We start from the raw sequence: 14045 nt of genomic DNA, 5'->3' as shown, positions 1-14045 counted from the left end.
CTGAAGCCCTCTTGTTTACCTTGTTTCACTCCAATCAGGCCAAGGCAACAACCTTCTGAAGAGGGTCTCTCTCTCTGAATCTTTTGGGCAGGAGCAGGTAGGGGTTGCCCAAAGGTTCTCTCTGACTCTTGACTTCTAAGTAAACACCTGAAAATCAATATCCCAAAAGGCAGCTTAGGGTGGAAGAATCTTGGTTGCTTTATTTCTTAACTATTGGCTAAGAGGGTTCAGACTGGTGTCAGTTATCTACACTAATAAAAGAGAAACATGGTAATTGGCGTACGACTGCTACCCTTTTCATTGGCTATTCAGCAAGATATGCAAATTAACTGTCAGCCAAGATGGCCGCCGGCAGCCAGGCAGCTTGAAACTAACATGAGGCTTGCTTGCCTCAGTGACGGAGGATCGTTGGAGGAAACCAACGTTCCCCGCCTGCGGCTGCAGGCCTCTGAGCGGGCAGTTTAAGAAACATTGTAACAAATACTGAGGGAATTCAGCCAGCAGATTCGCAACATTGTAAGCAAAGGCCAGAAACCTACTTAGAGCCGCGGAGGCCTAAGAGCTGGAGCCAAGCCTCAAGGTAAAGCTGGCCCAGAATAAAAAAAAAAAAAAAAAGAAAAGAAAAGAAAATAAGGAGTGGTTGGGAACTTCAGTCACTTCCACCCTGAAAACAGCCCTCAGCCCCTCACCCAGACTGGCCAGGCACCCCAGTGGGGACCCACACCCTGATCCAGGACACCCTTCAGGGCAAGCGAGCCGGCCCCACCCATGCACCAGTCCTCTACCCTATATAGTAAAAGGGTAATATGCCTCCTGGCACCGGGATCAGCATGAGAGGGGGCAAGGGCCAAACCCCCTGATCGCCCTGCAGCTCTGTGTGTGACAGGGGCCAGGGCCACAACCCCCTGAGCAGCCCTGCTCTGTGCCTGATAGGGGGGAGCTCCCCAACCCCCCCCCCCCACAGGCCCTGCTCTGTGTGTGATGGGGTAGAGCCATAACCTCCCCATGGGCCCTGCCCTGAGTGTGAGAGTGTCAGTGCCCCAACCCCCTGATGGGCCCTGCTCTGTGTGTGATGGGGGCAGCGCCCCAACCCCCTGATTGGCCCTGCTCTGTGCGTGACAGGGTGTGGCGTCCCAACCTCTCCATTGACCCTGCCTTGAGTGTGACAGGTGACGGTGCCCCAACCCCCCAATCAGCCCTACCCTGAGCGTGACTGAGGGTGGCATCACAACCTCCCAATCTGCCCTGCTCTGTGCATGACAGGGTGGCGCCCCAACTCCCCAATCGGCCCTGCTCTGAGCCCGACCAGGGGCTGCTCCTAGGGATTGGGCCTGCCCTCTCCACCCGGGAGCAGGCCTAAGCCAGGAGGTTCGTTATCTCCCAAGGGGTCCGAGACTGCGAGAGGGCACAGGCCGGGCTGAGGGACCCCCCTCCCCCCCCCAAGTGCACAAATTTTTGTGCACCGGGCCTCTAGTATATATATATATAACGAGCAAACAAAAAACAAACAATGAAACTTCTAGAGGACTTTAATTGAGAGCCTAAAAACAGGACAGTCATAGTAGCAGACTTTTATCACTCCTCTGACTTCACTGGATAGGTCTTCCGTGTGACAAAATAATGATACAGAGACTCTAAAGGACACAATGCATCAGATGGATTTAATTGACATTTTAGAACGTTTCACTACAAAAGAGCAGAATATACATTCTTCTCAAGTGCACATGGATCATTCCCAAAGATAGACCACATGGTAGGACACATAACAAGTCCCTACATGTTCAGGAAGTGCTACCATAGTGCTCAGACATGAAGAAATAAAAGTCATCCCAACCGAAAAAGCACATAATAAATGAATTTGGTCATGTATCAGGATAGAAAATTAACACCCAAAAATATATGTCTTTTTATACACCAAGAATGAACTCACAAAAAGATAAACTAAGAAAAGATTCCCACTTACCATTGCAATAAAAGAATTAAGGAAAAAACTCAATTAAGGAAGTAAAAGAACTGCACTTGGAAAATGACAGAATATTGAAACGGAGATAAAGATATCAACCAGTGGACTAATATACTGTGTTGATGGGTTGGTAGAACTAACATCATTAACATGCCCATACTCCCCAAAGCAATTTATAGATTCAATGTAATCTCCATTAATATACCAACAGAATATTTCACAGACAAAGAACAAACTCTCCAAGAATTCCTATGGAGTAAAAATAGGCTCAGCAATCCAGGGAACAAGAAAAAAATATGGAAGGCTCACAATACCAGATATTAAGCTATATTATAAAGCCAACATTCTCAAAACTGCCTGATACTGGCACTAGAAAAGACATATACTCCGCTGAAACAGAACAGAGAACCCACAAGTGGACCCAAGTCATTATGCTCTATTATTAATTTACAAAGGAGGCAAGAACATACAATGGAGTCAAGACAGTCTCTTCAATAAATGATGAAAATCAGACAGAAACATGCAAGAAAATGAAATTAGACCACCAACTTACACCATACACAAAAATAAACTCAAAGTGGATAAAGGACTTAAAAGTTACTTGAGAATCTATATAAAAAAATCTTAGAAGATTGCATAGGGAGCAAAATATCAGACATATGTCTTAGCATATCTTTACTGACACAGTTTCAAAGGCAATGCACACAAAGGAGAAAATAAACAAGTGGACTACATCAAAATAAAAATCTTCTGCACGGCAAACTAAATCCTAAACAAAACAAGAAAGTCCACTGCATAGAAGAATGTATTTGCCAATAGTATTTCTGATAAGTGTTGAATTCCAAAGTTTACAGGGAACTCACACAAATTAACAATAGGAAGATAAACAATCCAATCAAAACATGGGCAAAGGACTTAAATGCACACTTTTTGAAAGGAGACCTACATAAGGCCAAGAGACATAGGAAAAAATGCTCAAAGGCACTAACAGTCCGAGAGATGCAAATCAAAACGAGAGAAGTACCAATCCCCACGTGTCAGAATAGCTGCCAGAAAAATAAAAAAATAAAAAACCACAAGTGCTGGAGTGGATGTAGAGAAAAAGCAACCCTTGTGCACTGCTGGTGGGAATGCAGACTGCTGAAACCATTGTGGAAAACAGTATAGAGTTTCCTCAAAAAATTGAAAATGGAGCTCCCATTTGATTAAGTACCCTCCCTTGTATGTATATATATCCCAAGAAATGAGTAATATTAATCAGGACAGATATATGCAACTGTATGTTCATACCAGCCCAATTTACAATAGCTATGATTTGGAAACCTTCTAAGTGCCCATTAGCAGATGCACGGATTATAAAATGGTGGAACACATATAGAATGGAAAACTCAACTGCTGTAACAAAGAATGAACTCTTATAATTTGCAACAGCACGGATGGACTTGGAGAACATTATGCTAAGCAAAATCAGCCAGTCACAGAAAGGTAAATATCACATTGTCTCACTCATTTGTGGGATATAATGAACAACATTAACTGATGAGCAACAAGACATCCAGACAGAAAGAAGCATCGATCAGACTGTCAAATCTCAGAGTAAGGTGCTGGAGGCAAAGACCAACAGTAGTTAATGTATATATATATATATATATATATATATATATATATATAGAGAGAGAGAGAGAGAGAGAGAGAGAGAGAGAGAGGGAGAGATCCTTTCCAATAACAGACAAACATGGTAATTAATGGTACCTCTGACACGCTTCCCATTGGCTCATCAGGGCGATATTCAAATTAACTGCCAACCCAAGATGTTGGCCATCAGTCAGGCAGCTGCAGCGAACAGGAGGGTATCTTGCTCCAGTGAAGGAAGAAAACATGGTTCCCTGCCTGCCACTGCTGGGTTGTGAGCTTGCACTCTAAGCAACTATGTTGCAATTATAGACACTAAACAAACCCCATGCTTTCAGCCAGTGGGCAGAGCTGGAGTTGCAACAGAGTTTGGATAATAGAACCCAAACAAACCCAGATACCTGCTTTCAGCAGCCAAGGCCTCAGCGCTGGAGCCAAGCCTCAGAGCTAAAGTTGGCTCTCAGATCCAGTGACAGCCATAGAAGGTAAACAAATCCCAGAATAAAAAAAAAGAAAACAAGGAGAGGTTGGGAGCCTCAGTCACCCGCCAGCCTGAAAATGCCCCTCAGCCCCTCACCCAGACTGGCCAGGCACCCCAGTGGGGACCCCGACCCTGAAGGGGGTGTGACCAGCTGCAAAGAGCTATTATCCCCTCATCCAGCTGGCCAGGCACCGAAGTGGGAACCCCACCCTGATCCAGGACACCCTTCAGGGCAATACATCTGGCCCCCACCTGTGCACCAGGCCTCTATCCTACATAGTAAGAGTGTAATATGCCTCCCAGCACTAGGATGAGCAGTGTCGTGAGGCCTCCCGAACCTGGGATCACTGGAGCCGCAAGGCCTCTTAGCACCGGGATCAGCAGAGCAGCGAATGCTCACTGCCCCTGTGTCAAGCGGAGCCACAAGGCCTCCCAGCATCGGGATCAGAGGTGCAGCAAGGCCTCACTGCCCCTGTGTCAAGTGGAGCTGCAAGGCCTCCCAGCACTCTGAACACTGGAGCCGCGAGGCCTCCTGGCCCCTGGAGAAGCATGATAGGGGGCAGTTCCCAAACCCCCGATTGCCCTGTGGCTCTGTGTGTGACAGGGTGAGGCGCCCCAACCCACCCCCCCAATGGGCCCTGCTCTGTGTGTGACAGGGTGGAGCCACAACCACCTCCTTGGCCCTACCCTGAGTGTGACAGGGGCTGGCGCCCCAACCCCCTGATCCGCCCTGCTCCGTGTGTGACAGGGGGAGGTGCCCCAACTCCCCTATAGGCCCTACTCTGTGCGTGACAGAGGGGAGCTCCCAAACACCCTGATTGGCACTGCTCTGTGTGTGACAGGGTACGGAGCACCAACCCCCTTGATGGGCCCTGCTCTGTCCATGACAGCGGGTGGTGTTGAAACCTCCCCATCAACTCTGCCTTGAGTGCAACAGGGGATGGCACCCCAACCCCCTAATCGGCCTTACCCTAAGCATGACTGGGGGTGGCATCTCAACCTCCCGATCCGCCCTGCTCTGTGCATGACAGTGGGCGGTGCCCCAAACCCCAATCGGCCTTGCTCTAAGCCCAAACAGGGGTTGTACCTAGAGATTGGGCCTGCCCTCTGCCACATGGAAGCAGGCCTAAGCCAGCAGGTCATTAACTCCTGAGGGGTCCCAGATTGTGAGAGGGCACAAGTGGGGATGAGGGACACGGCCCCACCAGTGAACAAATTTTTGCGCACTGGGCCTCTAATATATATATATATATATATATATATATATATATATATATACACACACACACACACACACACACACATATAACTAGATACATATATGCATATGTGTATGTGTATGTATATGTATATGTATATGTATATGTATATGTATATGTATATGTATATGTATTTGTATATGTATGTGTATATGTATGTGTATGTGTATATGTATGTGTATGTGTATATGTATATATATCTCCCAAAAAGGGCTAATGAACTTTGATATTCAGCAGGGCTGGAAATCAGCATTATATTACCCTGCTGTTGGCAAAATGGCTGAAGGTAATCTCCTAACCTGATAACCCTTTTAATGTTTAGCAAACTTGACTGCTGATATGCCTGTTTGCTTTGCTAAAGAGCATATATGAGAAACCTAAATGCAAGTAAATAAAAGCTGATGGGTGCTGGGTTTCAGAGAGCTTCTCCACTAGAAAGAAAGGTCTCTGCCTGGCTCCCCTATGTCTTCTAAATTTCTATTTGTTGTCTAGTGTATTCATTTTTGTGCACCTCCTTTCCCATATCCTGAATCCTTGCTGCAAAAGGTTGCAGCATTCTGACGCCCAATGTGGGGCATCTGGAGAAGAAATTTCACCAGAGTGAAAAATGAAGACATTTCACCAGAAAGCTGAGAAGTGCACTGAAAAGGTGGGGAAAATTCTCTGTGCACAAAGCCCATGCCAGCTTTGGAAATTGTGAAACATAAAGTGGGTGGAAAATCTTTTATTTCTGCCAGGCTATAATGAGGAAACGTTTGAGTATAAAGCAAAAATAATAATAATAATAATAATAATAATAATAATAATAACAATAACAATAATAATAATTGTAAACATTTACTTTTATGATCAAGGATAAAGAAATTGAAATACCAAAAGGTACTCTCTTAAATCAGGCTCAAGGAAAAAAGGTAACCTTGTCATCTTGAACTATGTGGGCTCTTGTTCGCACTGCATCATGCCTAATTCGTATTGGGGATCAAAAGTCTGTAATACCTAAGCCCTGGGTCCTCCACCTCTAGTGTGGAAAGGCTCAGCAGCTAGAGAAAACGGGGTTAACAGTCATTTTACAAAAGGACTCTTTAATGCTTTGTCTGAAAATTACCATATGACACCTTGGGACAGGCAGATTTTAGCTAAAATAACTTTAGAGGGCAGTCAATGCCATGAAGAGCAGAATAGGAAAAGATCCATGAAAACTACTCTGATTTATTAAGCCTTGTTTCTATGTTATGGGCACTTGTCTGTTGATTATTATCAATCTGTCTTGGTTGTTTATTGTTAGTCTATTAAGCATGACTTCAATTTAATTTAATAAGAAAAGAAAGAGTAGATGGACAGGCCATTACTAAATATCTAAAACACCTCCCAACCCATTAATTACTAGTCTTTTGGTGATCCTGTAAAATGTATGCCCACTCTCGAGAGTGTTATTAAAAGTTTCATTTTATTTCCCAGACCGTCATTTGAAATTTGGATAGATGAGACATTCCTCACAATTTAAGGGATATCTCTGGGATTTCTGTACCCGTGAAGAGAAAAACACTAGCTTAAGAGAAGTCGCACCCCACCCGATTTTGGGTGGCCTCTTGGACTGACCCCCATCTCTTCACAGATGCTATAGTGAAAACCCAAAACAGATTTTCTTTATAAGATGAAGAAAATGACACAAGGAAAATATTCAGGCTGTGTTTAGGCAATAAGATTAGCGTTTGCATAAGAAAGGGCAGTTCTTAAATAATAATGGACCATATTCCAAGGTTAACATTAAAGCCAATGAAAGCCAGTAAGTTTTCTCTGCTGCAAAATTTGCCAAATTAAAACGCCTTATATGGTGATAACTGGCTTTGGAATCTCAAAATTGTTAAAAGTTAAATAGATAGATATACCTAAAATGAAGGCTTTGTGGCAAAGCTTTTCAGAAATAATTATAAATAAATATATTGATGGTGAGGGTGCAGTCACTGAGGAGAGGCTGACTGCACTCTCTGTTGGAGGAAAGGGCCAGCGGATCTTCTCCCCGTAAAAGCAGAGAACCTGGCAGAGCAACTTTATATCTTATCTCTGAAGGAAAAATGTGGTGGTTTTAAAATTCAAATGCCTACAGGCCTTCTTCCCTTCTCCCCCTACTTCTTTAGCAACCTCATATGTCTAAACATACACTTCTAAAGTTTTGATAACTTAAAAATTTGGAGTTGGTTACATTAAGGAATAAAAGTTATTAAACCTCTAAATATGTTGAAATAACAAAATACTGAAATATTAATTTGAGTTTGCCTAGAATGAAAAAGTAAAGGACAGATTTGAATCTATTAATTAAATAAGTCTTTGTTAATTTTATTGGAAATATATCCTTTAAAATTTGAAGGTATTAGTAACCTCATATGTCTAAACATACATTTGTATAGTTTTGGTAACTTAAAAATCTGTGTTATTTACATTAAGGAATAAAACTTTTTAAATCTCTAAATGTTTTGAAAGAACAAAATACTCAAACATTAATTTGAGTTTGCCTAGAATGAAAAAAAAAAGGACAGATTTGAATCTATTAATTAAATAAGTCTTTGTTAATTTTATTGGAAATATATCCTTTAAAATTTGAAGGTATTAGTAATCTAAGAAATGCTAAGTATTTAACTTGCCACCTAAAATTTAAGGCTTCTAAGAGTTAAAAGTTCGAATTAAATTGGGAGAAATTATATGGTTGTAATGATAAAATGCATAAAGTTTAGAAAATCATTATCAATAAAAATAATTCTTGTGATTTCTCTGGAAAAATTTAGTAGTACAAAATATATTGTAGTACTTATGTGTACTATGTGTGGTAAAATTTCATCCTAGGATATAATATTTAATTGGATTGATTAAAAGAGAGGAATAATTCTTTGGTCTGAACTAAATTTTTAATATAAAAACCAGTTTAAATTTAATTGATCTATTTTAGAATAATTAAAACAAATTTATAATGTAATGTTTGGGTTACACATATTTGTGATAGTCTTTCCATGTTAAATTTCAAGACTTTAACCAAGAGATAGCTTTGAAACTTTTCAAGTGCCCAGGAATAATTCAAGGGTTTACTCTTCTTAAAAGAAATATTTTAGAAAAAGAAATATTTTTAAACCAATTTATGCAGATCTTATATTCTTGAAATCACTTGAAGCTTCATCAAATAAAAATTAATAACTGTGTTCTTTTTACATACACATATTTTAAATGTTATAAAAGTATCAACCTCTAAGGGAGGGCAGGACAAAGTTGCTGAATACTTCTTAAGAAACATCGGACTATTCAGCAGCAGAATTTTAAGATGGGAGCCCTGAAAGCCTGATCTTTAGATAGGCCAGGGGGTAGTGCAATACCTGGACTTCATAGGTCAAACGTATAAGTTTACTTACATTGCTTTCTCAATAAAGACGCATACTTTAGTCACTTAACAAATTAGCTTTTTACAATATAATCAAGGTCTCATATAAACTCAGTTATATGAGAAGCAGATATTTTATTAGCAAATGGTTCTAACACAGTCCAGAGTAAAATTTCTGTACCTATGCAAATGAGCAAGCAGAAACAGATGAAAAAATCAACTACCTATGCAAGAACCAAGAAGAAACAGACAAAAAAATCAATAACGTATGAAAAACGCTAGAAGAAATAGATGAAAAAAAAATCAATAAATTATGTAAGACCCAAGATGAAATGAAAAGCGATATAGCTGCAATAAAAACACCACTGAAAGTTTCTATAGTAGACTAGGAGAAGCAGAGGACCGAATTAGCGAATTAGAAGACAGGGAAGCAAAACACTCCCAAACTGAACTGCAATTGGAGAAAAAAATTCAAATATAGGAGGAGAGCCTAAGGGAGCCATGAGACAGCATGAAACGAAACAACATAGAATTATAGGGGTTCCAGAACAACAGAAAGAGGAACAAGGATTAGAAAACCTATTCAAAGAACTAATATCAGAAAACTTCCCTGAGGTGGGGAAGAAAAAAGTCACACAAGTCCAGAGTCCCAAACAAGGTGAACCCGAAAAGACCCACACCAAGACACATCATAATCACCATGGCAAATGTTCAGGACAAAGAGAGAATCTTAAAGGCTGCAAGAGAGAGACTGAAAGTTACATACGAGGGATCTCCCATTAGATTATCCAATGATTTCTCAACAGAAACACATCAGGCCAGAAAAGAATGGACGGAAATTTACAAAGTGATGCAAAGGAAAGGACTGAATCCAAGAATACTCTATCCAGCCAGGCTATCATGCAGAATTGAAGGGGAAATAAGAAGCTTCACAGACAAAAAAAAAAAAGGGGGGGGGGGAGTTTATCACCACCAAGCCAGCAATGCAAGAAATGATAAAGGGACTGGTGTAAAAAGAAGAAATAAAAAGGTAAGAAAGAAAACAGGCACAAAAAATAGAAATGGCTACAAACAAGAACATTTCAATAATAACTTTAAACGTAGATCGACTAAATGCTCCAATCAAAAGACATCGAGTGGCTGAATGGATAAAAACCCATGACCCATATATTTGATGTCTACAAGAAACCCTCCTATGAAGAAGGGACTCACACAGAATGAAAGTGAAGGGATGGCAAAATATTTTTCAGGCAAATGGAAATGAAAAAATAAAACGCTGGGGTAGCAATAATTATATCAGACAAAATAGGCCTCAAATTGAAGGCCATAACAAGAGATGAGGAAGGCCACTTCATAATACTAAAGGGATCAATACAAGAGGATATAACCCTGATAAACATATATCCATCCAATGCAGGAGCGCCCAAATACATAAAAAAGCTCCTGGAGATATCAAAGGAGATATCGACAACAATACAATCATAGTAGGGGACCTTAATACACCACTGACATCACTAGATAAATCCTCTAGACAAATAATCAGCAAAGAAACAGCAATCCTAAATGACTCACTAGATCAGATGGATGTAATTGACATCTTCAGAACATTTCACACCAAAGCCATGGAATATACGTTCTTCTAAAGTGCTCATGGGACATTTTCAAAAATAGACCACATATTGGGTGACAAACAAAGTCTCTCCAAATTCAAGAAGGTTGAAATTATACCAAGCATCTTCTCAGACCACGATGGCATAATATTAGAAATAAACTACAATAAAAACCATCCAAAATACTCAAACGCAGGAAGCTGAATAGCATGTAATTAAATATTGATTGGTTTACCAATGAGATCAAAGAAGAAATTAAAAACATCCTGGAAAATAATGACAATGAAAACACAACAATCCAAAACCTATGGGACACATTGAAAGCAATCCTGAGAGGGAACTTTATAGCTCTTCAGGCCTATCTCAAAAAAAAAAAGAAAAAATGATAGTAAATCATCTAACTCTACATCTCAAAGAATGAGAAAGAGAGCAACAAGAAAAGCCCAGAGTGAGAAGAAGGAGATAATAAAGATTAGAGCAGAAATAAATGACATAGAGACCAAACAAACAATACAGAAAATCAATGAATCGAAGAGCTGGTTCTTTGAAAGGATAAACAAGATTGATGAACCTCTAGCCAGGCTCACCAAGCAGCAAAGAGAGAGGGCCCAAATAAACAAAATCAGAAAGGATAGAGGAAAAATAACAACAGAACCCACAGAAATACAAATGATTATTAAAAAATACTATGGACAGTTCTACTCCAACAAACTAGACAACCCAGAGGAAATGGACATATTCCTAGAAAAATACAACATTCCAAAATTTAATCATGAATAATATAAAAATATCAATAGGCCTATAACTATGGAAGAAATTGAAGCAGTCATCAAAAAGCTTCCAGCAAACAAAAGCCCAGGACTAGACGGCTTCACAGGGGAGTTTTACCAGACATTCAAGGAAGAACTAAAACCTATCCTGCTCAGACTATTCCAAAAAATTCAAGAGGGAGGAACACATCCAAGCTCATTCTATGAAGCCAGCATCACCCTAATAGCAAAACCAGGTAAAGACAACACAATGAAAGAGAATTACAGGCCAATATCCCTCATGAACATAGATGCCAAAATGCTCAACAAAACCTTACCAAATTGGAGCCCGCAGTACATCAGAAATATCCTACACCATGCCCAAGTAGGATTTTTCCCAAGGATGCAAGCATGGTACAATATGTGCAAATCAATAAATGCGGTACATCACATAAACCAATTGAGAGGAAAAAAACACATAGTCATATCAATTGATGCAGAAAAAGTATTTGACAAAATCCAAAACCCATTTTTTATAAAAACTCTAAGCAAACTGTGCATAGAGGGATCATACCTAAACATAATAAAAGCCTATGTGACAAACCTACAAACTACATCATACTCAGTGTGCAAAAACAATTACTCTAAGAAGAGGAACAAGACAGGGATGCCCACTCTCACCACTTCAGTTCGACAGAGTACTGGTAGTGCTAGGCAATGCAATCAGACAAGAAGTCAAACAAGGCATGCTAAGTGGAAAAGAAGAAGTAAAACTGTCATTATTCTCAGATGGCATGGTACTGTCCATAGAAATACCTAAAGACTCCATCAAAAAAACTAGGAGATTTAACAAATGAATTTGGCATTGTAGCATGGTACAAAATTAACACCCAGAAATCTATTAATCAATGGCTTTTTGATAAACCAGTAATGAACTCACAGAAAGAGAAACTAAAAAAAAATAAATAAATTAAAAAAATATGCCATTTACCAGTGTAACAAAAAATTAAGAAAGCTAGGAATAAACTTAACTAAGACGGTAAAAGACCTGTTCTTGGAAAACTACAGGAAATTGAAAAAAGATATAGAGGAAGACTAAAGCAAATAGAGAACATACCATATTCATGGATTGGTACAATCAACATCATTAAAATGTTCATACTACCCAAAGCAATGTACAGTTTTAATGTATTTCCCATTAAAATATCAATGGCGTATCTTACAGACCTAGAAGAAAGTTTCCAAAAATTCCTATGGACTTTAAAAAAAAGACCCCAAATAGTTACAGCAATCTGGACAAAGAAGAACAAAGTTGGAGGGATCACAATACCAGACATCAAGCTATATTACAAAGCCACGACTCTCAGTACTGCCTGTTACTGGCACTAAAACAAACATATAGACCAATGGGACAGAACAGAGAACATAGAAATCGACCCTAACTATTATGCACAATAAATATTTGACAAAGGAGGTAAAAGCATAGAATGGAGTCATACAGTCTCTTCCATAAATGGTGTTGGAACCAGGTTGGCGTCCGGCCTGGGCTGGTGGGGCTGGGGCGGCAGCGCCCAGCACTAGGACCCCGCTGGCACTGGCCCCGCGCTGGGAACACTTGCCCTTCAGAGGGGTTTGGGGCCTCAGTGTGGGGCCCCATGGAGGACCTTAGCCTGGACAGCTGCAGAGAGGAGGACAGGGCGCTAGGCGCCAAGGGGTGGCCCGAACCCCAGGCGAGGGTGCACTTCCGTGTGACAAGGTTCATCATGGAGGCAGGTGTCAAGCTAGGGATGCAGTCCATTCCCCTCACCACCGCCTGTGCCATTTACCATAAGTTTTTCTGCGAGATCAACCTGGACGCCTATGACCCCTACTTGGTCGCCATGTCTGCCCTTTATTTGGCTGGCAAAGTGGAAGAACAGCCCCTGCGAACCCGTGGCATCATCAACGTGTCCAACAGGGACTTCCGCCCGGGCAGCGAGCCCTTGGAGATGGACTCCCAATTCTGGGTGATCCGGGACAGCATTGTGCAGTGCAAGTTCCTTGTGCTGCGGGTACTGTGCTTTCAAGTCTCCTTTCAGCACCCACACAGGTACCTGCTCCACTACCTGATTTCTCTCAAGAACTGGCTGAATCCTTACAGCTGGCAACGGACCCCCATCTCCTTCACTGCCTGGGCCCTGCTGCGGGAAATCTACTGCGGGGGGCTGTGCGTCTGGTTGCAGGCGCAGCACATAGCAGTGGTGGTGCTCCACCTGGCCCTGCAGGTCTATGAGGTTCAGGTGCATGCCGAAGCCAAGGCTGAGAAGCCATGGTGGCAGGTGTTTAGTGGCGACCTTACCAAGCCAATCATTGATAACATTGTCTCTGATCTCACTAGGATTTTTACCATGGACACAGAGATCCCCGAAGGACCTGGCCCAGGCCTGTCCAAAGAGAAGCTTGGGACGCTTGGCTGCAAGGGGACGGTGCCACCACATTGCCCTGACTGCTAGTCCCCAGAGCACTGGCAAGGAGGACTGGTTTTGTGCTTCTGGGGACAGACAGGTGAAGGCGATGATATGCTGCCACTCTGACTCTCAGGCTTTGACTGTCCCTGGCAGCCATAGTCCAGATGGTGATGGATGCTGCACCTCCCGCGAGCAGGATCGTGCTGCGGGCTGCTCTGAGGCCTCCATGTCTGCTTTTGTCCTTTGAAAGGACGCAGACTACAGCTGAGGTTTGGGATCAGTGGAAGGAAAATCAAAGAATGGATGGGACTGTGACCCAGGGGATTTTTTTAAAGGCCAGATTTAGAGAAAGTATGACTCAATTAACATAGAGGAAATTTTATTTTGTTTCATTAAACATATTAAAAAGCCAAAATAAAAACATAATAATTATTGGTGTTGGACTTATAGCACAGATAGATGCAAAAAAATTAATCTAGACCACCAACTTACACCATACACAAGTATAAACTGGGAATGAATAAAGGACTTAAACGT

At 41.4% G+C, this 14045-nt stretch overlaps 1 protein-coding gene across 1 annotated transcript; it reads left to right on the top strand.

Moving 5' to 3' along the window:
• Positions 1-12716: 12716 nt before the first annotated feature.
• Positions 12717-13553, top strand: LOC308512310 (cyclin-Q-like; the record flags this gene model as incomplete). The annotated part of the gene is made up of 1 exon (XM_081082094.1): positions 12717-13553. The coding sequence occupies one exon, from the start codon at positions 12717-12719 to the stop codon at positions 13551-13553; it is 837 nt and encodes a 278-aa protein (XP_080938220.1).
• Between the last annotated feature and the right edge of the window lie 492 nt (positions 13554-14045).

Source organism: Myotis nattereri (genome assembly GCF_964212035.1).
Source record: "Myotis nattereri genome assembly, chromosome: Y".
In the NCBI taxonomy this organism is placed as follows: Eukaryota; Metazoa; Chordata; class Mammalia; order Chiroptera; family Vespertilionidae; genus Myotis; species Myotis nattereri.
The sequence above is the reverse complement of the archived record's forward strand: the minus strand, read 5'-3'. Positions and strand labels throughout refer to the sequence as shown.